The 26013-nt window shown below is 40.7% G+C and overlaps 1 protein-coding gene across 1 annotated transcript in view; it reads left to right on the top strand.

Moving 5' to 3' along the window:
• PTPRO (protein tyrosine phosphatase receptor type O) overlaps nucleotides 1-26013 on the top strand; it is a 155369-nt gene that overhangs the window by 58330 nt on the left and 71026 nt on the right. Inside the window, exons 2-4 of the mRNA XM_070947053.1 lie at nucleotides 10248-10521; nucleotides 19619-19777; nucleotides 23238-23390. Of these exons, the coding sequence (XP_070803154.1) occupies nucleotides 10248-10521; nucleotides 19619-19777; nucleotides 23238-23390 (586 nt within the window). The remainder of the gene's footprint in view (nucleotides 1-10247; nucleotides 10522-19618; nucleotides 19778-23237; nucleotides 23391-26013) is intronic.

A 26013-nucleotide genomic window follows, 5' to 3' on the forward strand; every position in this document is an offset into this window, starting at 1 on the left:
CCTGGATGACTGAGAATCTCTCCCTATATATTTAGCTATGCACTTTGGGATGAACATCCTTCGAATGGTGCTGGAGTATGAACGGATTCATATGAATTGCAGACTACAGGAACCATTTGCACTTCATTTTGAGATGCAAACAACAAAGACTATCCCCAAAAGCCTATGTCTGTGTTCAACCTAGAGAATAGAGAATAGAATAACAGAGTTGGACGGGACCTTGTAGGTCATCTCCCGTGTTTCCCCGAAAATAAGACCGGGTCTTATATTAATTTTTGCTCCAAAAGATACATTGGGGCATATTTTCTGGTTAGGTCTTATTTTTGAGGGAATACGGTACTAAATGCACCCATCTGGCTGACAATCTTAACTGGGGCTTATTTTGGGGGGTAGGGCTTATATTATGAGCATCCTGAAAAACCATGCTAGGACTTATTTTCCGGTTGGGTCTTATTTTCGGGGAAACAGAGTAGTCCAACCCTCTACCCAAGTAGGAGACCCTACACCATTTCTGACAGATGGCAGTCCAGTCTCTTCTTGGAAAGCCTCCAGTGATGAAGCTCCCACAACTTCTGGAAGGCAAGCTGTTCCATTGGTTGATGGTTCTCACTGTCAATTCCCCCCCCCCACTTATTTCTAGGTTGAATCTCTCCTTGATCAGTTTCTATCCATTATTTCTTGTCTGGCCTTCAGGTGCTTTGGAAAACAGGTTGACCACCTCCTCTTTGTGACAGCCCCTCAAGTATTGGAAGACTGCTATCATGTCTCCCCTGATCCTTCTCTTCACTAGACTAGCCCAGTTCCTGTAATCATTCTTCATATATTTTAGCCTCCAGTCCCCTAATCATCTTGGTTGCTCTTCTCTGCACTCTGTCTAGAGTTCCAACATCTTTTTATAGTGTGGTGACCAAAACTGGATGCAGTATTCTAACTGTGGTCTTACTAAGGCTTTATAGAGTAGTACAGTATATATATATAGTGAAGGGACACAGGGCAGAAAACATCTGCAGAAAGCATAGCTCCAGCTCTCTTTCAGCAGTTCCAAGAAAGCTCCACACCCATTTGCACTACTCAGGTGACCCTGAGGGCACAGACAAACCTCCAAGTGGCCTCAACGACTCTCCAAAGGAATGCAAATGACCAGCTGTCTGCAAGGAATATAAATCCCTTCCATTCCCCACCATCCAAGTCAAAGCTGAAGAAGCTTCTTGGATGAGAAGCAAAATGTCTTCAAAGAAAAATCAGAAAGTCCAGTTGCCTCTTGAAAAAGCACCTTTGGGACATCCTGGATCCAAGGTTCTGACCTAGGAAGAGAGTGTGGAAGAGAAGAGTCAGCAGGGAGAAAAATCCATGTTCTTCTATTAATAGCTTTGGCTTACTGCTTCCATTTCAAGTCATAGGATCTGCCTGATCATGAAAAGGCCAAGCGGAATGAAATCTGTATTAGTATTTGGTTGGAGATCACCAGAACAGCTAAGCAAAAGGGAAAAAGGTCTGTCTTGTAGGCATCTCGTATGATTTAGAACAGGGGACTCCAACCTTGGCAACTTTAAGACTTGTAGACTTCAACTCGCAGAGTTCTGGTAGTTAAAGTCCACAAGGCTTAAAGTTGCCAAGGTTGGAGACCCCTGCTTTAGAACAGAAGTGGACTGGCCCTGGGCTGTGGCCAACCAGGAACTGTGCCATGCAAGTGAATGAAGCCCCATCTGCACATGTGCGGGATTCAGGCAGTGCATGACACCACATATACCCTCCAGTCTGCAGGAAAAAAAAACCCTCCACAGAATCGATCCCTGGCACCAAAAATGTTGGGGGCTGTTGTTGGTTTAGAAATTTGACTTTTATTCTCAGCTAGCACAGGGTAGAAAACAAGACATTGATCCTTTCTGTTTTAATATTAATATAGCTTATTCACCCATGTAAGACATCTAACAAGCCAGGAATGCAGAATGCTTTCTGATGCTGCAATTAATTACAGTTGTCTCTGAAGCAAGGAGTGTACAAAGAGATATGAGACTCAATCTGCCAAGCAAGGGAAAGCATGAAGCAGGACCGACTTATCACCATAAATGGGCTGTTCAGTCAGGTGCAGACAGAATGCCTAGCTTCCCTCTTAGTGGGGCAGGCTAGGGAAATAAAAAATTAAATATCAGTCTCCATTTTTGGCTCCAAGTATTTGTTTCATTTAGTGATGTACAATTGGGGGCTATATTGTGTGATAAATTATGCATTATGAGTAGGACACTTTCTTTCTGTTTCTATGCTATCCACCCTGATCTAAGCTTGAGAGTCCCAATTCACTTTGGCTGGAGCCCAGTGATCACTGTATGGGTATCTTAATGAAGAAAATCAAATGGTTCTTATTTTAGCAGAGTGAATTTTTCTTCATGACAGTCTGCTTCTATATTGTTGGCAAGAAAACAACATGGAGGCATCCATGCGATTACTAAATTCCAAGTCTGACTCAAGGGAAATGTTCTTTTATTGCTTTATTTCTTAATCACATTTGTAGGCCACCTGCTCGGAATAACTCTTCCATTACTGATGTTCTTGCCGACTTCCATCCTTAATGGGAGTCTACATTAGCCATCCCCATCTGGTGCCATTAGAAAGTTCTGGGACAGAATTCTTCGATGCTGGCCAAAAAGCTATCTGGTGATTATTAATACATTTCATGGTCCAATCACTATCTACTGAGTCGGCTGTGGTTGGGGATGTTGAATCTCTTTGACATATGAGAACACAGGGAGCACTGGATAGGGTTACTTAGTAGTGGCCCATATTTTAAGGAACAGATTCTGTCTGCTTTTTCAAAAGGCAACTGGACTGTTGCCAGTTGTTCTGCTTTTCCTTGAAGACATTTTGCTTCTCACCCAAGAAGCTTCTTCAGTTCTGACTTGGATGAGAAGCAAAACATCTTCAAGGAAAAGCAAAGTCCAGTTGCCTTTTGAAAAAGCATCTTTAGGTGAATTATGACCTGGATGACTGGGAATCTACATAGACACCTCTCTCTCAGAGTTTAGAGCAGCCTCAATCCTTGTATTTTTACACAAAGCAGTGAAGAGTGAACTATAATGGCACAGTGGTTAGAATGCAGTATTGCAGGCTAACTCTGCCCACACCCTGGAATTTGATCCTGGCTCAAGGTTGACCCAGCTTTCCATCCTTCCAAGGTTGGTAAAATGAGGACCCAGGTTGTTGGGGACAATATGCAAATAATTCTTCGACATTGTAAACCGCCCAGAGGGTGCTACAAAGTGCTATGGGGCAGTATATACGTCTAAATGCTATTGTTATTTTAGATTGATGTTGCAGTACCGAGTGGTGTCCATGGTGGTTATAAAGTTTATCATTTGTATTTTGTATTTTTTTTAAAAAAAATATGAATATATCAATCACTTCGGCCAAGGCAAGTCTAAATAATGTTTTGGGTTTTTTTGAAAAACGTAGCAAAATTGTTTAGATGTTCTGACTTACTTTTGATAAGGTCTCCCAGAGTCAGTAAGATGGTTTAAAACAGACTTAACACAATAGTCTGTTCCTGCACAATAAAAGGTATTGCTATATGACTGAAGACAAAAGGTATATGTTGGAGCAAATGGAGCTGACCATATTGAGAACAAGGGCTTCAAAGTGATATGTATGTACTTACTAAATACCTCTTTTTCACCAAAAATATCACTTTGATATTTGGCTCAGGAATTGTTTTACAAAAGTAAAACGGAGGTTAGAAAGGGGGATGGATTACAATTGAATGAAACTCTAGAGATTCCCACTATAGGGACCAATTATATCCTGACAAAAAATCCAAGAGATGATGTAATAATTACAGTTCAGTTCAATATGCAATTGTTCTTGCACAGGTGTGGAAAGCAAAACATTTCTATCACAAATTGTAGTGTTTCCTTTCACCCTGATATAAAACAATGGGAATGGCCAGGTGGGGCTTTGAATCCACTCCTGGATCAATGCTACTCATCTGTGATTCCATACCATCATCAATATTGGGGGAAGGGACTTTCCTCTGGCTGAACTGGGGTGCAGTTCAGTGGCAACGCCTTTGTTTTCCAGTGTGCAGTACTGGAGTTGGATGAGGTTGGAGGTGGGTCAGGCTATTATTGACAATTGGTCAATTTTGGTCAAGCTCCGCCTTCCATGTCTTTGGCTCTTCTATCTCCCTACTGTTAGGACAACATAGCATAATAGTATCCTCGTGCTGGGCTTCAGAGCAGATTTGCAGCTAATGGCTTTGATTCTTATTTTTAAAAAAACCTGCTGCAGGAATGCAGCATGAAGTAAAGATGGATGAGGCACCATAAAGACACCTGAGCCTCACCTAGAAGTAATTACAGCTGGAACGTGCCTATATTTCCATCCAATTCAAAACCTTTGTTCTCTGTCCATGGTGCTGAAATATTCCGACACATCTTGGGCTGATGCATTTCAGTAACCCTCTCCTGGAAGTTATTGGGAATGGCCAGAGAGGAAAGCTGCAATATTATAGCCATTCCTCAACATTGTTTGTGCATGAATTAAATGACTACTATATTACTGAATAATTTATATTCATTATTAGCAGGAAAATAGTAGATTTCTTAGGTTTTTCTAGAAGAGTAATTACATATGTGTGTTCGATTAGTATAGGTACAGATAGACACCTATACATGCTTGGATACACTATGACAAAGAATAAACTTGACATACAGTTCTGATAGCAGATAGCACTCAAGAACAGCACTACAGGGATTACTCTTGTTCTAGTAAGGCGATCCATTAGATGATGTAATCTGTATTCTCTGTTTGTATTGTCCTGGGTTTTCAGCAAGACCTGCGTGGGTAGGAACATTTCAGCTGAACTGTATAATTCATCTTGTACTTATTTGGGTATTCATATGTATTGAAGAACAGCTTCACTTAAATTGTCAGTGCTTCATAAGTAGCTGAGTAGGTGGATGCCCACAGAGTTGATATCATACCCAAATGGATTGTTTCCATTCAAGATAGATTCCTTGGCTGATCTGGCATTATAGTTTAATATATATATTTTTCTTAATTGCTTGAATGAATGCTTCACATTTGTATAACCCATTTTTATAAACCATTCAAACTACTTTGCATGCATTGTCTCATTTGCAGAAGGAGAGCTAAACTATGGTAGCCAAAAATCAGGAGATTGATAGCACCTTTTTAGATTAATACATTTTATTTAAAAAGGAAAAGCTTTGTGAGTTACTAGTATTCTTCTGTTGTGTTGATAATGGCCTTGTGAAGCAAGAAACATTATTCCCCCTCCCATTATTAGTGTGAATGTATGTGGGAGTACATTGGGAGGAAGAGAGCAGTAATAACTGTATGCAGAAGACCATCTAATTAATTGGTGAAGAAGAGAATTTTCAGTGGAAGATCATATAGGACTGTCGCATAATATTCCTGGTTAAATTCCTGGCAGATTTGTTTGTCTAGTAGTTTGGCCTACGTGTGAGTTTGGTCTAGTGGTTAAGGCAGTGGTGCAATCCAAAGCATGCGCAGAAGGTCAAAAGCAGGTTACTTCCTGGTTATAAATAATGATGTCCGGGCAGGTGGGCGGAGCCTCGCACTGCTGCCACTACTGGGTCTCCGAACCACGCACCGCTGCTGCTACCGGTTCCGCCGAACCAGTAGCATCTCACCCCTGGACTGGCCTATGAGCCTGACCAAATAAGTAATAGAAATCTAACCAGATTCATTTACTGTATGTATTTATTTTATAATGGAAATACTTTGAAAATAAAAGTATTCTGCAAAAAAGGTAAAAAAAAACTAGTAAAGACTTCTGAAAGAGAAGGGGAATACTCCTTCTCTAAAGCAAAATTATGATTTAATGGAAGGGGGAGACAGAGCTGACCCCTTATGTTAAGCATGCAACCACTCAAGGAATAAAACCCCTCCCCAGATATTTTCTTCTGTTATATTTCTTCTTCTTCCCGTTTGTTATTTTTAGTCTTACAACCCAACTCAGAAAAATGGCTGGGAAACAAATCATTTTAGGAGAAAGAATTCTACATCAATCCCCACTAGTTCTGTTTTTTCATCTTCCTGTTCTTTGCTCCACCCTCTATTTATTGAAATTTGGCACCAGTATCATCCTATCAGATCTATGGTGCTACTTTGATGCATTGTTGAGTGCTGACAATTTTCTTTCAGTGTTCTTGTAATTTATTTGAAGCATCAGTATGGCAAATACACATATCGTTTTTGTTGAGCTACACTCAGGTTTCCATTTGCCAAAGAGGTCATCTCTAGAAAAATCTGGACAATCAAATGTGCAATTTGGACAATTTGGGTGGGAGAACGCTAAGTTTGCATCCTGATCTGATTCACTTTTGTTGTTACTATTTTGAGTACTGTAGAATCTGAAAGAGAAATTTGCATGTATTGGTGTGGTATAACCTATTTTTTAAATGGCTAACTGCTCAGGAAGAAGTTTGACCAGTTAGCTGATCAAGAATCAAAGCCTTATTTTTTTACTGTAGTTAGAACTAATGTTTTTTTCAGAGTATAAGACGCACCAGAGTATAAGACGCAGCTTAGTTTTTGGGGAGGAAAATAGGGGGAAAAATCTGCCTATCAGGTATTCATCTGGTCAGCGTCCTTAGTCTGGTCAGCTTCAGCACATTAGTTTGCTGGTTTTTATCCCCTACTTTTATTCCCTTCTAAAGCACAGCTGATCTTTGGAGAGAGAAGCAATGAGAAAAGCAGGCAAACCATGGAGATCACTTCACACGCTAGCACCTAGTTAGGACTGAAAAAAAACTTCACAGCTGAGAGTCGGAGAGAGCGGGAAGATCGCTTCACTGAAAAAAAGCTTCTAAAGCACAGCTGAGAGTCGGAGGTAGATCTAGCACCTCCTTAGGGCTGAAAAAAGTTTCGGAAAAGCTACATTCGGAGTATAAGACACACCCAAATTTTCAGCCTCTTTTAGGAGGGAAAAAAGTGTGTTTTATACTCTGAAAAAATACGGTAGTTGGAACAGAATTTAGTTTCCACACTGGAAAGCAAAAGGCATCCCAACACTTTTCTCTCCATATATAGCATGAATAAACTGCAGTAGAAATGAATTTCATTCCTGAAATATGTCATGATTACAGTGAATGACCTCTTCTGATACTATTGTTATTTTAAGAAACTCTTAAGAAACACATGCATATGTGTGTGCGCGTTAGTCTATTATTTATTAATAGATACACATGCAAAGTTGCTTAAATACTGTCTAACTAACAGAGCATTAATTTTAGTAAATTATGGGAAAATATTGTGGGCTCACAATGCTTCTTGAATTATTCCCTTGAATTATAAATTATAAATTGAGAAAATTATAAATTCAGAAAATGTGGTCTGCCTAGAGGACCCACGGAGAGAGAAAAACTACTACTTATAGCTTCTCTACTAAAAGAGAAAAGCTACTGTATTTCTGATATAGAAAGCAAAGAAATGAGATGTCTGAAGTTTCCCTCCTGTGGATCATCAAAGAGCAAAATGGTTCAGTGGAGTTCAGCTATCCTGACTTTTGGAGTAGCAAGACAGGGAGATCTAAACTCTACACAGCCAGTTAAATGGAGGAGGAGGAGGAGGAGGAGGAGAAGCAGCAGCTTCAGCCTTGAATGTAGTTCCATTTTCCATCTAATTACAGCTGCATTCTGGAAATCCTGCAGAGATGGTAGTTGTCTTTACTGACAACAACTTCAGTGTCACTAGAAGAGAGATAATTCTGTTTTTCTACTGTTGCAGCCAAATAGGTCCAGGTAACACTTGACAGATGGGGTGTTGAGAGAAAAGTTAACCTTTCTATGTTTTCTTCTGACACCTAAGCAACAGAGATAACCAAAATGAATAGAACTGAAGGCTCACATAAAATAAAATAGAAGTGCAGGAAGGATTTGTGTTTCCATGGATCTTGGAATGAGTAATGGGTCTTCTTTGTATCTGTTCCTCTGACCTGTTCCCTTGACTTCCAGTGTGGTTAGAGTCCTGTTGAGATATGCTGTGGAGGAAAACATACCTCTTATTAATAGGATCAAGGATTGGGTGGCCATTGAGGCAACATTTAAAAGTAGAAATATCTTAATGTGTAATATATCCTATAATCTATCTATCTATCTATCTATCTATCTATCTATCTATCTATCTATCCGTCTACCCATCTGTCTGTCTGTCTGTCCGTTCGTCCGTCTGCCCGCCTATCCATCCATCCATCCATCCATCCATCCATCTATCCATCCATCCACCCACCCACCCACCCACCACCTATCTATTTTCTATTTAAATTATGTGGCATCCAGTCAGTGTTGACCCTTAGCAATGCCATTGGCACTATAACTGAATTAATCCATCTTGTTGATGATTATCTCCTTCTTTCTTTCCTTCCTTCCTTCCTTCCTTCCTCCCTTCCCTTCCCTTCCCTTCCCTTCCCTTCCCTTCCCTTCCTCCTAGGATTAAAGTCAGAGTTAGGTCTTCATATAGTGTGTCCAAACTATAATAATTTGAGCTTGGTGATGTATCCCTTGATTTAGGAATTCTGGGTTGATTTGTTCAATGATCCCTTTATTTGTTTTCTTGGCTGTCCATTGTATTCCCAGCAGTTTTTTCCAACACTAAAATTCAAAAGTATCAATACTATTTCTATCCTCTTCCTTCAAAGTCCAAGTTTCAGTTACATAAAGTTTCACGAGGAGCACTGCTTACATGATTCTGATCTTTATTAGGTACAGATATTTCACAGCATCTGAATAGCTTATCCAAGACCTTTATGGCTGCTCTACCAAGAGCTAGTTTCTAGAGCAGTGCCTCTCAAACGTTTGGACATGAGGGACTGGTTCCATGGAGAAAGGTTTTTCCACGGACCAGAGGGGTGTGGTTTTGCATGGTGCCTGCATGGAGCCCTCCCCCGGAGAGGGGTTCATTTGTTTGCATGGCCTGATTGCTGGCATGCCACGGTCCATGGACCTGGGGCTAAGAACTCCTGCTCTAGAGTACTTTTGAGCATTTGTTCTCTTATTCTTGATAGTTGATCCTAAAAGGCAGAAGCTATCTACCACTTCAGTATTTTCATTGTCAATTCTAAGGCTGGTTAGCGTACCTGTTATCATCAGTTTGGTTGTATACACTGACTTGATGGCACATAATCAATCAAGCAGAGTTGGCGTTGGATAGAAAATCATTTGAGAAACTAAGGGCTGTGGGACAAACTAGTTTAAAGAATCTTGGAAGAAAGCAAACCACTTCCTCACTGTTGCTAAGAAAACTTCATACTTAGATCCATACAGTTGGGTATATATAGATAGAGGAATGACAGTGAGCATCTGCTAATGTAACCAGATATTAATGGTTGAAAGGCAACATCAAAGTCTCAGCTCTTTTCCATCATTACAAATAGTTCATCCCAAACTATTTTCCTTTTGATGATATGTAGTGTCACTCAGTGAGTGAAAAATGGCAATTTTAAATATGTGTCCCTGATTATAAGAATATAATATTTCAGTAAGAGCATGTCATCTCAAACGCAGTTGCTGAGTTAGTAACACGGTTGTTAAGTGACTCTGACTTCCCCATTGACTTTGCTTATCAAAAGGTCACAAAAGGTGGTCACATGATCCCAGGATACGTCATAAATACGAATCCGTTGTCAATTTTGATCACGTGACCATGGGGATGCTGCAATAGTTGTAACTGTGAAAAATGGTCATAAGTCACTTTTTTCAGTGTTGTTTTAACTTTGAATGGTCACTAAACTGTTGTAAGTTGAGGACTATTTGTAGTTCAAAGGATAAACGAGCTCTGCTCCAAAATTAGCTATTGTACTTTGGGTATAAGTATCATATTCCAGAATTACTGGAAGCTGGGCGTCATTAATTATTGTTTATTTGAAAAAGAAATAGAGGGAAAAAAAACCCCTCTCAATGTTCAGGCTTCTTCATACATTTTGAGAGCTGGGTATTAATCTTGTAAGAAAAGACGAACACCATCTGGATTTCATTTCTTGTAGCGTTTATCCTGTTGTGACAAATTCAGATCCTCCCCCAACAGAATTCATGGTGGCGTTCTTTTACAACCTAATTTGATTTTTCCTTTACAGAATATCCTCCCAGTTCCTCATTAGCTCAAAGCCTTCAGAAACACAATCCAGACTTCTAAATATTTAACAGTGAACATCATGACAGCCTGTTCAGGACCCTCATTAATACCATTTCCTTTTGCTTCTTGACCCCCAGAATGTGGCACCTCTCCAAGTGGTTGTGCGATATGACAACTGCATAGTTATTTCCCTGGAAGCAGCTGACGTGGTGAGCTCATCCTCGGTGTATGTTGTGAAGATCACTGGTGAATCCAAGAACTATTTTTTCCAGTTTGATGAATTCAACAGCACTTTACCTGCTCCTGTGGTTTTTAATGCCACTTACCATGGTCTTTACTACATTGTGACCCTGATGGTGGTGAATGCAAATGTTATTTCCAAGCCAGCTAGATCACTAACTGTGTTAACTAGTAAGTATGCTTTTAAAACATTGTTGATTTGATCTGTTTGAAACTTGGATAGCATATCTTTCTGCTGCTTATTCATGATGGAGGCAGGTTGGTTAGTCTATTCATCAGATGAGAAACAATTTAGTAAGTCCACTTGACCTTCCCACTGTGGCTAGTGATAGTTCTCAAATAATAAACATTTTTTTGCCAATAAATCAAACATTTCCTAAATTGCCAGCCTTGCCTTGCTTATAATTCAGTTACTCTGACTTCTTTTCAATCATCACCATGATCACATTTTAAAAAAATCTTAAATTTCAAATTGGTAATGGGGGAATGGGAAGAGACTATTTTATCCATTTTTAGGTTTGTTTGTTTTTAAATCCTGCCTTTATTATTTTTATAAATAATGCAAGGTGGTGAATATTTCTAATACTCTTTCCTTCTCCTATTTTCCCTACAATAACTGGCCCAAAGTCACCCAGCCAGATTTCATGCTTAAATTGGGACTAGAACTCACAGCCTCCTGGTTTCTTGACTGGTGCCTTAACCCCTAGACCAAACTGGCAAACTTCAGTTTCAATACTTTATGCTTCTTTCCCCCAAAGTTTCTTTCTAGAGAGCAAAGAACTGATTGAATATAACTGAGAGAATGCCAACCATCCCCCTTGCTTAAAGAATACAGATGTTGCACATGTCAATCCGGATTACAATCATGGCAGAGAGAGAACGAGAGCATTTAAGCTTTCCCTCCCACAGTGGATTGAAGTATCTCGCCCATGGCGTAAACAGCTGTTGAGATGTGATGCTATAAAGGCTCAGGTGCCTCATCCTCATTTGCAAAATAACTGCTGTTTGTTAAATAAAAACATGCATTCAAGAGCCAGTTATTTTGCTAACCGCATGTATAGCTGAGAGACCGCCAACAGTCCCCCTTGCTTGACCTAGAGCAGGGGTGTCAAACTCAAGTCCCATGGGTCAGATCTGGCCTGTGTGGTGCTTAGATCTGGCCTGCAGGGCCACCCTGGAAATAGTGAAGGACTGGCCCGCGGTGCCTCTGCCACCTGCGGCCCGCCCGAGCTCCGTTTTCACTGGCAAAATGCTAGCAAAACAAACTACTAGCAAAAGTGGATTCCCCCCCCAGCCCCATCCGGGCCACCACAGGTACCCCCAACACAAGTGACATTGGGCTGGCCATGCTCACCCTGGCCACTCTGCCCACGCCTACCTGGACATCCCCCTGCTCCCCCCAAGATCAAACACAACCCTGATGTGGCCCGCAATGAAATCGAGTTTGATACCCCTGTCCTAGAGGCACGAGGCTAAGCAAGTCATGTATCTTAGCTCAAAAGTTGGGACTAGGCAAAAGAAAGCAAGGAACACAAAGGACAAATGTGAAGGAAGAAACCGTAGCGGTGCTTGTGTTCGCAAACATTCACCATTTCAATGCTGCATTTTATAGCCAACTGCAATTTTTAGTTATCTTGGTTGTCATGACAACCATGGCAGCAATTTGGGGAAAAATAACCACTGTTTTCCTTGTTCTGTGTCAAATGGCTCCCTGTTTGTTAAAGACCATTGAGCTATTGCATTGAGTCCACGTGAGATCATATTGATAAAGTCCATGTCTAACTGGGATGTGACTGGATCCTAATGTTTGGCACATCACTTAGATCCAGACAGACAATGCTTTCTAGCTCCATCCACCAGCTGTCTTTAGTTCCTACTATGGGAGGGAGCCTATGAAGCCAGCAACAACAATGCACAGTGACATAAAACAATTGGTTTCTGAGCAGTCCTTTGCCATTTCACAGCAGTTCCCCAGGGTCTAGTGATGTTTGCAAGAGGATTGCATATCAGAATTGTCTCATTTTTCGGGTGTGTGGGAAGTGTGCTGGCAATTACAGAACATATGAAAGCAATGGTTTGAGTGTAGCCTCGAAACCTAAGTCTCCTGCTAGGGATCTCACTCACAGCATCCAACAGATGTCATCTCTACCATCTGTTGTTGCTTTTATAGATCTAGTTTTGCTTCTCTTCCTCCCCATCAAGTATTAGATAGGTAGATAGATAGATAGATAGATAGATAGATAGATAGATAGATAGATAGATAGACAGACAGACAGACAGATAGATAGATGACAGACAGAAGATGATAGATAGATAGATAGATAGATAGATAGATAGATAGATAGATAGATAGATAGATAGATGACAGATAGATGACAAATGACAGATGATAGATAGATGACAGATAATGACAGATGATAGATAGATAGATGATAGATAGATAGAATTTCTTTTATTTGTATCCATTTCATGTATTTATAATTATGTTTACGCTTGTATCTGTCATAAAATACATGCTTGATGAAAAAAATAGGTAGGTAGATAGGTAGGTAGGTAGGTAGATCTATCTCTGGTTCCATAGGAGGCTGCCTAATTCTGAATCAGATTGGTTATATCAGATTAAAAGATATTGTAGGTCACCAATCTGCCATTTCTGCATTTTAATGTACTAATTCTTGTTCAGCTTGAAGGAAAATTTGCATTCAAGGTTTATTTAATGCTCATGGAACTTCTTTTTATGTATGGTGATGATGATGTGGGCAAGGATTATCTGTGAACGTTCTGTCTTTCATTGTACAAGCCTTTCTTTCTATAGATAGTTTATAGCCTGCCTGGCTTCCCACATTTATATTCAACCCGGGGAAGACATCTGGTGGGAGCTGCCTCTAATGAGATTTTTTAAAAGCATCCTTGAGAAATTGCTTCCTCTCTTCCTCATGTCAAAAAAGTTGGAGAAGTTGTCTATTAACTGCCTCTGTCTCTATATTTCTGTGAGGAATTTTGAAAGGCCAGTTGGACCCAGCCAAATCTTGTTCCTTTAAGCAATCTTCTCATTTTACACAAAATATTTCCAGACAAAGAAATACAGTACCTTAGACACAACTTCAGGTACAAGTTTAAAACGTTTATAAATCTTTTCTACTACCACATTGTACTTACTTACTTCCAAATAATAGACAAGCCTATTTAAAACATGCTGTGCAGTTTCCTTATGGCCTCTTTCGTGCAAATGTCCCCATTAGCCAACCTCATGAGGTCTCCTGGTACTAAGCAAGCTGTAATGCCAGCATTTAAGAATTTAAAGGTTAATATCAAAGGGTGAACTATTTTGAGGATAGGAAAGAAGAATATAAGAGCACTCTAAGAGCGAGCCTTTGAAAAAACTGGTGAGAGCTTTTCCTCTGATCTCTGTTTCTTATTTAGTATAAAAACATACTGTTTCTTTTCAAGTTAATAAAGGGCACCGTTTTTTTCCTTTTTGGATGCTAGAAAATATAAAAAGCAAAACAGTTCACCTGAAATGTATTGAAATCATTTGAGATTTTACTGAATTTTTTATTTTTACTTCAAAATCACCATTATTCAAAGATAATTAGCTATTCTGTCCAACACAAATCCCATTAATTTCAATGAATTTAATTATTATTATCTTAACCTAAGTCCTATTATTTATGATTTCTACAATAAAGTTGTTTAGAAAGACAGCAGACTGATTAATTTTTTAAAAAAGTATTTTATATACTAAGAAAGTATTTTTCATATTCTGAAAAATGTAATATGCTTTGGAATGTTTTGGGTGGACAGTTTAAATAAAGAAGCTGCAATTTTGTTCACCTATTTTCTCTTCCTCTTTCCTTCCTTCCTTCTTTATTTTATTTATTTATTTTATTATTCATATTTCTATGCCGCCCACTCTCCGAGGACTCTGGGCGGCTTACACCAAAGACAGTATACTAAGTAGCATATTGCCCCCAACAATCTAGGTGCTCATTTTACCCACCTCGGAAGGATGGAAGGCTGAGTCAACCTTGATCCAGTGAGATTTGATCCGCTGATCTGCTGAACTAGCAGTCAGCTGAAGTAGCTGCAGTACTGCATTCTAACCACTGCGCCACTCGGCTCTAAAGTTTAATGAAAGTGAGACCTACATTTCCTTCCAATTTCTAAATACAACAGATTCCAAACATTTATTCTAGGCAGCCTTAATTACTTCTGATTGAAAAATTCTGCTATATACAGTAATTTGTAAAAGAATAATAAAATCAAGTTTTAAAAAGGTAACACAAACTTCCAGCTAATTCTTCAAGGGTTATTTTTCATCTTAAAGAAGGATGTCTGTGAAGCTTTGACTCCTTCAAATACTGTCACTAGAATATCAGATACAGGTAGTTCTTGAGTTACAACCATAATGGAGCTTGCCTGTTATAGTTGTAAGTCATGACAGTCATAAACTGGATCACCCATGTGACACATCTGATTTTATGACCTTTTTTGTAGAGGTGATTAAGCAAATGCCACAGTTGTTAAGCAAACCAATGTTGCTATGGGACTGGTTTTGCTGAAAATCAGAAGTAAACACTATGGCGGCCAGCAGAAGCTCAAATCCAGGTCATCAATAATCCCTAGGTAAATCCATTCTAGTTTCGAACGGTTACCAAGTGCCTGGTCATAAGGCAAGAGCCACCTACACAAAAAAGGATGATTTTTTTAATCAAAAGAAGAACTACGGATGATATTATAACAATGTTCCAATACTTAAGGGGCTGCCATAAAGAAGACGGGGTCAACCTATTCTCCAAAGCACCTGGAGGCAGGACAAGAAGCAACAGATGGAAACTAATCAAGGAGAGAAGCAACCTAGAACTAAGGAGAATTTTTTTCTAACAGTGAGAACAATTAACCAGTGGAATGGCTTGCCTCCAGAAGTTCTGGACACTGGAGATTTGAAAGAAGAAATTGGACAGCCACTTGTCTGAAATGGCATAGGGTTTCCTGCTTGTGAGCAGAGGTTTGGACTAGAAAACATCTAAGGTCCCTTCCATCTCTGTTATCCTGTTATTTCCTCATTCTTTGTTTTGTAGTCGGTAAAATAACCGTTATCAATAATAAACATGCTGGAACCATCAATATATTTAATGTGGTTGCTGAACCATTTGGTATACTCAAATTAAACTAGATGATCATCATTATAAGTATTATAGTTAAGCCCCGTGCTCTCTATTTAGCACAAGGATCTGTAAGACCTGTAGACCAGTGGTGCGTTCCTCCCGGTTCGGCCCAGTTCTCCCGAGCCGGTAGCGGTGAGGATATGATGTCACCGAACCGGTTCTGCCCCCCCCCCGCCCTCCCCCCGCGTTATTCTTACCTTTTATTTGGCCCCACCCCCAATCTATTGCTGCCTCCTGAGTCCCAGCTGACAGGTAGAGGGAAAAAACCTGTTTAAACTCTTGCCGCGGGGCTTCAAAGGGCCGCCCTACAGCTGATCAGTGTTAAAAGAAAACAAATGAGTAAACCAGTGCCTGCAAAAATACATGAGTAGATCAGTGCCTGAAAAAATAAATGGGTAGATCAGTACAGCTCTGCAAGCAGTTTATTTATTTATTTATTCAAATTTATTCAAGTTAAAAGACTGGTGGACCAGTACCTCTGCTAAATCCTAAATAATTGTCACATGACCATCAAGCCATGCCCACAAAATAAGCCACACCCACAGAACCGGTAGTAAAAAAAATTAGGACCCACCCCTGCTGTAGACTTTTTATGATTGTAAGCCACCCAGAGTTATGTAAGATGGGCAGCCAATATATTTTACAAACAAGCAGACAAATAAATAGACTAAATAGCAAGTAATTTCTATAGAATGCTGTGGGGGCCTCACAATCAGGAGGCTGTGAGTTTGATCCTAGGTAGAGGCAGATATTTCTCTCTCTGGGCACAATGAGAATATATCTGCTGAACAAATCTCCGCATTGGCATCAGATAGGGCATCTGGCCAGTAAACACTCTGCTAGCTCCATTCAGTTGCCCAGACTCCACCTCACAAGGGATTATGGGGTCTTTAAGCAAAGAAGAAGAAGATGATGATAGCAAGCAATTTCTAGAGACTTGGTTTGTAGAGTATGTTTGGAAAGGAAACGAGCTGACTTTCCTGCAAAATAATCACTTAGGACAGGTCTTCTCCTGCCCACCTGGCTGTACAGGATTTCTTTGTGTGAATATGGTGTCTAAGCAAGGGTGAAATGCTACCAGTTCGCACTAGTTCGGGTGAACTGGTAGCGGCGGAGGCGGGTGGTTCGTAGAACCGGTAGCGGCGGCAGAGCGAGGCTCCGCCCACCCACCCAGACGTCGTTACTTCCTGATTTTAACCAGGAAGTAACCTGTTTTTTACTCTCTGTGCATGCGCAGAAGGGTTTGCGCATGCGCAGAAGGTCCAAGCACGCGCACGGCGCATGCACTTCCAAACCGGTAGGGAAGGTAAATAGATTTCACCTCTGTGTCTAAGCTTAGAAGATAAAACATTAACTACTCATGGAATCACAAAAATAGGCAGTTTATGGAGATAGGATCCTAGGCAGTTCTTGCATTGATTTCAAGCTTTCATCATACTTCATCAAACACCTTATATGAGAAATGGGTTCAGGATTCTAATGAGATATTTTTTTCGTGGAGAAAGACAAACACAGGAGGAAGAAAAAAAAACAAAGGGAGGAAATTGTATCCTTAACCAGCTGGGGTTTTGATTGCTCCAGAATCCTTGTTCCAGCCTCTCTTCCCCTCTTTAAGATAAAGTGGCCTTGATCCCCCCCTATACTTTCTTCTCAGTCTCTCCCTTTGGCTCATCCTGATTTGCTGGCTCTCAGAAGGAAAATGGCAGGAAAGAGTCCATTTAAAAGGCCTTTCGCTGAATCTAATTATCAGCTAATCCGATCAAGAGATCAGGACTGAAATAAATTTGTAATAAAAATGAATACAGCATCTCTTCCTTATTTAATTTCTTCTAGGAAGAAGTAACCGGCTAATGCAATCACTTAGTCTATAAAGTTGCCATAATTAGAAAATTGGGATGAGATTATTATAGCTTGGGAAACCTGTGCAAGGCAGAAAGTAATGAAGGATTGCTTGGCTAGTAGCGTGTGGCAAGCAGCGTCTCTCTGGAATCTCAAATCTGTCTTGCAAGGGATGTAATCAGGAATTCTTTTAGACCTTAGCCCTGGAGAAATTGTTCAAAGATTGCATCCTATATCTTACCTTACTTTGACATTGCATTGCTTTTTTACCCTACCTTGGGTCCAGGGATGTTTATTTCCCTCCTTTTTTCCAAGTAGCAACTTCCAGGATTCTCACCCACTGTAAGGAGTTACAGTTATAAACATCTGGAGGGTGTCAGGCTGGGAACTGCTGTTTCAATTGGTGCACTACTTAACTATTGATTGATTGCGTTGATATCTCATCTTTTCTTTAAGAGCTCAAGATGGCCTTTTTATGGGATGTAAGCCCATAATAATCTAACCAGGCATGCTGGGCTGAGAGACAATGTTTATCTGAAAAACGATTCAAACCATATTATAGCTAAGTACAATCTACATGCATCTTCTCTGAACACTGCAGGTATATTACGGATATATGGATGTGTTTTGAGAGTAAAACACAGTATGTGTCTAATGAAACCATCATGACTGAGCTGCTAGAAAATCCATACTCAGTCACAGGGGCTAAACTTGCTTTAAACATACAAATCTGCCCCAATTTGAAGAGCTGCATAGGATCTAGTTGAATAATCCTAATCCTTTGACCTAATCTTAATCTCTGCCATTACCCCAACCCTGTGGAATATTCTCCCACTGGAGGTGAGCAGGCCCCCATCCTCCTTGCCTTCTGGAAAGGAGTGAAAACAAGCTTGCACGGGGAGTCCAGAGGCGCATGTGGAGCTGGTGGGCACCCCGAAAACTCTCCCTTTGACTTTCAATTACTTTTTAATAGTGTTTCATACATCCTTGGCTCTTTTACATTTTTAACTTTTATGTATTATTTTTATATTTTAATATCTTACTCTATACCGCCAAGGGTCCCTCTGCGAAGGAGATGGGTAGTTTAAAAATGTGATAAAAATAGAAAAATAAATAAAATCCATTAGAAGGTACCCATTCAGTATATTGTATATCTGCAAGCTCATTTTATCGTCTGGGAGCAAATTTCCAATGTGAGATCTCCTCCCCAGGACATCACCCCAACTTCCCTGCCTGTTCTGCAAAATATGATGGCACCCTGAACATTGGGGAAGAAATAACTCTGAAGTAAAATTTATGGAGAAATGAGAAATTTTCAGTATGCTACCCTTTCTGTTGTTACTATTATTTTAAAGCTAAATCAAGCTGGCATGTTCATTTATAAACACTATCTTTATGGCGTTCTTCTATGAGTGCAGGATAATATTTTAAAAGAGAAGAAGAGGGCAGGAAAAAAAACAGCTTATTTATTCAATTTTATCTTGCCATAGCACATCTAAGTAGATAATAACATGTAAAACACAGTCCAGATATGGAATAAAATACCATTAGAAAAACCTATGAAGGCAGCTCAGATAAATACTAACTCCCTTTAAGCCTAGGAACACTTCCATATTTTAAAAGCTTTTTGAAAAGTGATCCACTTCAGAGCCAATAAGATCTTGAGGAAGGTCCAAAGATTTAAGATGACATTCTTTAATAGATGGGATTGTTAGTTATTTATTGCAAGGATAAGTCCCTGTCAAATGCAAGCAACCAGAATCACTCAAGTAGACATTTTATTGTTGATCACTGTGAAGTGCAAAAGCCCAGGGTCACAGGTGAAGCTCCAATTAAATTGATTTATAGTTCATGCCTCTACACAGAGATCTAGTCAACTAATGGTTAGCACTATTCTGAAGCTAGGTAAGGGTTAATAGAATTCAAGAGGACTTAGACCATTTGTGGCAATGTAGAAATTCTAAGCTGATGACTTGTTTGACTCCCCCTCAGTCTCTCCCACTTCTACAACCACCTACATTACAAAAATCTCACCAGATTGTTTGTCTTCCCTTGGGAAATGGCAGCTACAGGGATTGATCTCCCCCAAACACACACTAAGCTGGAATGTCTGTTTACTCCTCCTAGAGGGGCCTCCTCCCCTTCAGCGGGTGGTGCCATGACCAGTCCCAAAACTTTGTAAAGATGGCATTGGATTTCAATACCATTTTCTGGATGTCTCAAGTCACTCTTTGTCTTTTCATTTTATCTCTCTTTCAAAGAACCACTACCTGTAACCAACGTTTCCATCTACGATTATAAGCCATCACCTGAAACAGAAGTATTGTTTGAAATCCAATATCCAGAGAAGTATAATGTTTTCACACGGGTGAATATAAGTTACTGGGAAGGAAGCGAGTATCGGACAATGTTATATAAAGGTGGGTGGAAAATACATCTTAAAATCAAGACAAGTTACATGCCAGAGCAACTGAGGATGTGTGTGTGTTGTTGCGTATATGCTTAAACAATCCTTTCATTTACATTTACCGTATATACTCGAGTATAAGCCGACCCGAATATAAGCCGAGGCACCTAATTTTACCACAAAAAACTGGGAAAACTTATTGACTCGAGTATAAGTCTAGGGTGGGAAATGCAGCAACTACTGGTAAATTTCAAAATAAAAATAGATACCAATAAAATTACATTAATTGAGGCATCAGTAGGTTAAATGATTTTGAATATTGATTTCAAAGAAAAACAGTAAACTAGCTCTGTAAATGGAAAAGAGGATCAATAAAAACAATATGGTATCAACAATAACTTTAAAAGTACTGTATATGAGTTGGGTAGCTATATAAATTTGTTTAATAAATACAATGGGAAAGGTCTTTGGGGATTCCAGAATTTACATGGACTTTTGATCTCCCTTTTATTTTGAGACATAATAGACTAGTTTTACACTATAAAAAAATTGCACAAGAGAATTTTGCTTCCAGGGAGCTGCAGGGAGTCTTGCTAGGCACCCCCTTCATGCCCCTAGCAAGCCTCCCTGCAGCCCCTGGGAGCCAAAAAGGCGCGGGGGAGGGACGCCACAACCCCCCATGCCCCTTTTTACCTTTAGCAAGCCTCCCTGCAGCCCCTGGGAGCCAAAAAGGGGCGCGGGGGAGGGACGCCACCCCCCCATGCCCCTTTTTACCTTTAGCAAGCCTCCCTGCAGCTCCTGGGAGCCAAAACGGTTGCAGGAAAAAAGGCATTTTTTCCTCACTCGAGTATAAGCCGAGGGGGGCTTTTTTCAGCATAAAAAATGTGCTGAAAAACTCGGCTTATACTCGAGTATATACGGTACTTATTGGGGCTTTTAAAACCATTTTTGAGGGCATGAATTTTTGAGGGAGGAATTTTTTGACAAGGTATAACACCTTCACAACCCATATCAAATAACAGTGTCCATGACCTACGGCTGTAATTGAGACTGGAAATATGGTTGCAGGTCATGCCAGTTGTTAAGAATGACTGTGATTAATTTTATGACCTTATTTGTGGTAAAGCAAACACAGTGGTCATTAAGTAAATTGTTCTGACCTAGGCTTCCCCAGCAGCACAAAGCCAAGTCCTCATCCTGATAAACCCCTTTTATTTAATTTACAGTGAATTCCTCTCCAACAAAGTCTTTCCTCTCCCACAGCCTTTCAAGATAGTTCACAATTACCAACCTTTATCAGGCTTGGAGAGTGGCCAGGCCGATATCTTTCAAACGCTGCAATACTTGGCAAGAATGCAGTAATGAACTAATTGTCTCCTGCAAACTCCACTCCCCTTTCGCTCTTCTTTCATTCCCTCTGGGAGGGGCCATTCATCGTCCACCTGTGGCCTTACTCCCTAGTCGACCCTTGTTCTTTAGCTGTTCCCTTCGTCTGGCAACTCTGTGCACACGCACACTGGGAACAGGCTCCAGCTGTTCGTCTGCCTCACTGATGTCTCACTCCGAAGGCAGCTGATAACTGGCCTCCTCTCTGCCTTTGACGCAGAGCCCTCATCAGAGCCTTCCCAGGCTCCAGGACTGGCCCATGTTCCTCCCCAACCTCCTCACTGTCCAAATCTGCTGCCAAATCCACTGTCTGCGATGGGAGTTTTTGCTGGAAACCAGAAGTAAACACCAGTTTCTAGCAAATATATATATATATATTGTAAATTGTGATCATGTGACTGCGGGATATTGCAAATGGCCATAAAAGTGGGCTTCCTGTTGAGTGCCCAAAATCCTGGGAGAGTCCAGTTGTCAGAAATTCAGATCCGGGTGGTAAATATCTCTGGGAAATTCCATTGTAATTTCAATTGGGCGCTAAGTGACCAAGTCATAAGTGGAGGACTGCTTGCATTAGAAATAAGCAGTAGCAATTTTGCAGTAACTGCCAGTTTCTAGAATAGGAAATAAAATATAAACAATCTTGAGAATTATCTTTCAAAAGCAATGTTGGGGCTGTCAGTATTTTTTCGTAAATGGAATTATACAAGGAAACATTCCCTCCCCAAGAATGCAGAATAGACTGGGAAATTTTTTAAAAAAGAATCTGGAATAATGTAACAGCAGACCACATCTGTACTTGGGCAAGAAAACTTAAAGGAGTTAAGGACTTAAAGGAGACAATTATTTGTGTTCATGCATGTATGTATGCCTACATGTACAATAAGTAGATTTAAAAAGCTACTCTTGCAAGTTCTCATTTTCCTTGCATTAACTCTTTCGAACTCTTTCAAAGTGCTATTGATTGAGATGAGCAGCTATAAAAATTGAATGAATGAATGAATGAATGAATGAATGAATGAATGAATGAATGAATACATACATACATACATACATACATACATGCAGTTTGGATTGATTTGAAATAAGTTAGCCAATTTTTCCTAACTCCCAGTTATTAATAACAATTAAGAGGCTTGAAGAACAGAACCAGGGATGAACATTTATATCAGGGGTGTCAAACTCGATTTCATTGAGGGCCGCATCAGGGTTGTGTTTAACCTTGGTAGAACAGGGTGGGTATGGCCAGGGTGGGTGTGGCCAGTTTGACATCACTCCTGTCGGCGGCGCCTGTGGTGGCCCGAGCATTCTGCCAGCAAAAACGGGCTGCCAAGCTCCGTTTTCGGCTACCACAGCCTCCTGCAACCCTCAGCTCCGTTTTCACTGGCAGAGGGTTGCAGGAGGACGTGGCAGCCGAAAACGGAGCTCGGCAGCCCGTTTTCACCGGCAGAAGCAATGCGGGTCGGTCCTTCACTGTTTCCAGGGTGGCCCAATGGGCCAGATCTAAGTACCTCGCGGGCTGGATCTGGCCCCCAGGCCTTGAGTTTGACACCCCTGATTTATATGAAAAGACTGAATTTTCCCATTGGAAATATTGTTAGAATTTTCTGTTCTATATTTTGAAATGTTTTGGCTTGTTTTCAGGGTTTTAAACAAAAAAGAAAGTGGACCCCGAAGCATAAGGTTTATCTCTTCCTGACAGAAATAACTTGACAATCAGTTTTACATGTTTGACTTATTTATACTCTGGGAAATATGTCCCTTAGCTAGTTGGCTTTCAAGAACCCCTTTCATGCAGATCATGTCAAGAAGATTATGTCATCTCCTCTTTGAAATATTTGTTATCACTCAGTTCATGTTGCCAGTCGTAACAATTGTGCCAGGTTTCAAGTTTGTTTCTTTGGCTTGAGCTTCTAAGGACTTATGACAACCAGAAAAAGAGTGGCGGGATAAGAGCAGAAGAGGTTCAAATGTTACTAATAGTTTAGATTCTTATTTAAATCTTCATGACAGTGACCAACAGTCTTTGTCAGGACTGTGAATTTGAATGAGCTCATTTAATATGTAACTTTTATTTCCCCGCTCCACAGATTTCTTTAAAGGCAAAACGGTTTTCAATCACTGGCTGCCTGGAATATGCTACAGCAATATCACATTTCAGCTGGTATCTGAAGCAACATTCAATAAAACCACGCTGGTGGAATACAGTGGGGTTAAGCATGAACCTAAGCAGCATCGGACAGGTAATGTGACTTTGTGTATCCAGGGGTAGGATTCTAAAATTTTAGCAAGGGGTTCTCTGCCCGGTTGCTGGGTGGGTGTGGCCTAGTTAGCCCCCTGCACCAAGGTGGGGGGGAGTTTTTGCCCTCCCCGGGTTCTGGAGGCTTTCCTTGAGCCTCTGGGAGAATGAAAACAGCCTCCCCAGGCTCCAGAAGCCCTCTGGAGGCCGGCTTCCTGAACTTCCAATAGGCTCATTTTTATTTATTTATTTATTTATTAGTCATATTTCTATGCCGCCCACTCTCCGAGGACTCTGGGCAGCTTACACCAAAGACAGTATACTAAATAGCATATTGCCCCCAACAATCTGGGTCCTCGTTTTACCCACCTCAGAAGGATGGAAGGCTGAGTCAACCTTGAGCCGGTGAGATTTGATCCGCTGATCTGCTGAACTAGCAGTCAGCTGAAGTAGCTGCAGTACTACACTCTAACCACTGCACCACCTCGGCTCTTTTCACCCTCCCTGAGCCTCCACACATGCCTTGCACTTACCTGCATCCCAAACAGGTCACATGGGGACTCCTGGGAGGGGAGGGACGAGGTGGGCAGGGCCAGCCAGTGGGATTTGGGGGTTCTCCGAACTGCACAGAATCTTAGCTAGAGGTTCTCCTGAACCTCTGCAAACCCCCAGCAGCCCACCCCTGTGTGTATCTATGATTAGTAGATTGTTTTCCCCAGCCTAGCACAGACCAGGTGTTAACTGCTAATCTGGATCTTCAAGAAAATCTCCTGCTTTCTCTTCTCTTTTAAAACAAACTCAACAGGCCAACGAAGTAGTGTTCTAGGTATTTCTTGTCAGGTCTATTTCCTAACCTGGCCCTTCTCAAAGGGCTGCCAGACAAGCTGTTAGCCTACAGATGCAGCAGATGCTCCATGGGCAATACAAATTCAGGAATCATTTGATCTATTTCCAGTCTGCTAACTGTTACACTGTACTTTCTGACAAGAACATCTCCCAGTGGTCAGTCTGGGAGAGATGATTCAATTTTAGCAACAATCTCACCAAGGACATATTTCAAGGAAGACAAAGTACCCCTTGATCATGCCCTCTGGACCAATTTTACATAACGTGATAAGGAGGTGACAAATGATGCAATTCTACCCTCATTTCCTTTCTCAACTCTTCATCAGTCTATGCCTTGAAGAATAAAAACTCAGGTAGGGTAGGGTAGGGTAGGGTAGGGTAGGGTAGGGTAGAACAGAACAGAACAGAACAGAACAGAACAGAACAGAACAGAACAGAACAGAACAGGAGCTATCTTATTGAAAATGAATTTGACTAAATCTGCAACCTGTTTTAAGGTTATGCAAGATGTAAATAAAGCTGCAATATTAACATTTTTATTTTCAAGTTAGGCAAGAATGTTCTTTAGAAGTTTCTCATCATCTCAACATTCTTTATCATAAAAACCCAACCACCGATTCATTTCCTGAGTCAGTTTAGGGCTGCCATCAAATGTTTGTTTGCTTTTCTCAGAATTTTTAGGTTAGCCTTCCTAGTCTGGCTTCTCCTAGATGACTTGGACTATAATTCCCAGAGTTCCTAGCCAGCATCTAGGAATTCTGAGAATTATAATCCAAGCCACCTAAAAGGCAAGAGATGCAGAACAGTTGCTATGGATATATATCATCTGAGCAGGCTTTGATTTCTCTAAACTTTTGCTAAGGCAGAATTTCCTTCCATGCTGCCTAGAGAATTCTGGGAGTTGAAGTCCACATATCTTCAGGTTGCCATGGTTGAGAAATGCTGCTTTAGATGCTTTATTTGGGGTACACCCTGAAATCTTTTCTGGTGGAATTTACAAAAAGTAATGAGGCAAGAAGGGATGTGAAGGGACGCGGTAGAAGGGATGCAGTGGCTCAGTTGCTAAGACGCTGAGCTTGTCGATCGAAAGGTCAGCAGTTCAGCGATTTGAATCCCTAGTGCCGCATAATGGGGTGAGCTCCCGTTACTTGTCCCAGCTTCTGCCAACCTAGCAATCCTAAGGGCCTGGTGGCTCAGCAGACTAAAAGCATTGTGATTAACATCACCTGTCTGCAATTACTGTAAGTTCGAATCTCACCAGACTCAAGGTTGACTCAGCCTTCCATCCTTTCTAAGGTAGGTAAAATGAGGACCCAGTTTGTGGGGCAATAAGCTGACTTTGTATAAATATACAAAAGTATGAAGGCTATTGCTTAACGCATTGTAAGCCACCCTGAGTCTCCGGAGAAGGGCGGTATATAAATCAAATTAAAAAAATAAAAAATTCGAAAGCACGTAAAAAATGCAAGTAGAAAAATAGGGACCACCTTTGGTAGGAAAGTAACAGCATTCCGTGCGCCTTTGGCGTTTAGTCATGCCGGCCACATGACCACTGAGACATCTTCGGACAGTGCTGACTTTTTGGTTTTGAAACGGAAATGAGCACTGCCCCCTAGAGTTGGGAATAACTAGCACATATGTACGAGGGGAACATTTACCTTTACCTTTAATGAAGCAAGAAATATACAAAAAGTTAGTAAATTATAGGTATAACACAATATTAACCACTCAAAACCAGAAAAATGAGAAAATCTCTGCTGTGCTCTTTCACTTAGTTTGTC

The sequence above is a fragment of the Pituophis catenifer genome, unplaced genomic scaffold (assembly GCF_029215685.1).
Source record: "Pituophis catenifer annectens isolate HBS135680 unplaced genomic scaffold, rPitCat1.0.hap2 SCAF_7, whole genome shotgun sequence".
NCBI classification, from domain to species: domain Eukaryota; kingdom Metazoa; phylum Chordata; class Lepidosauria; order Squamata; family Colubridae; genus Pituophis; species Pituophis catenifer.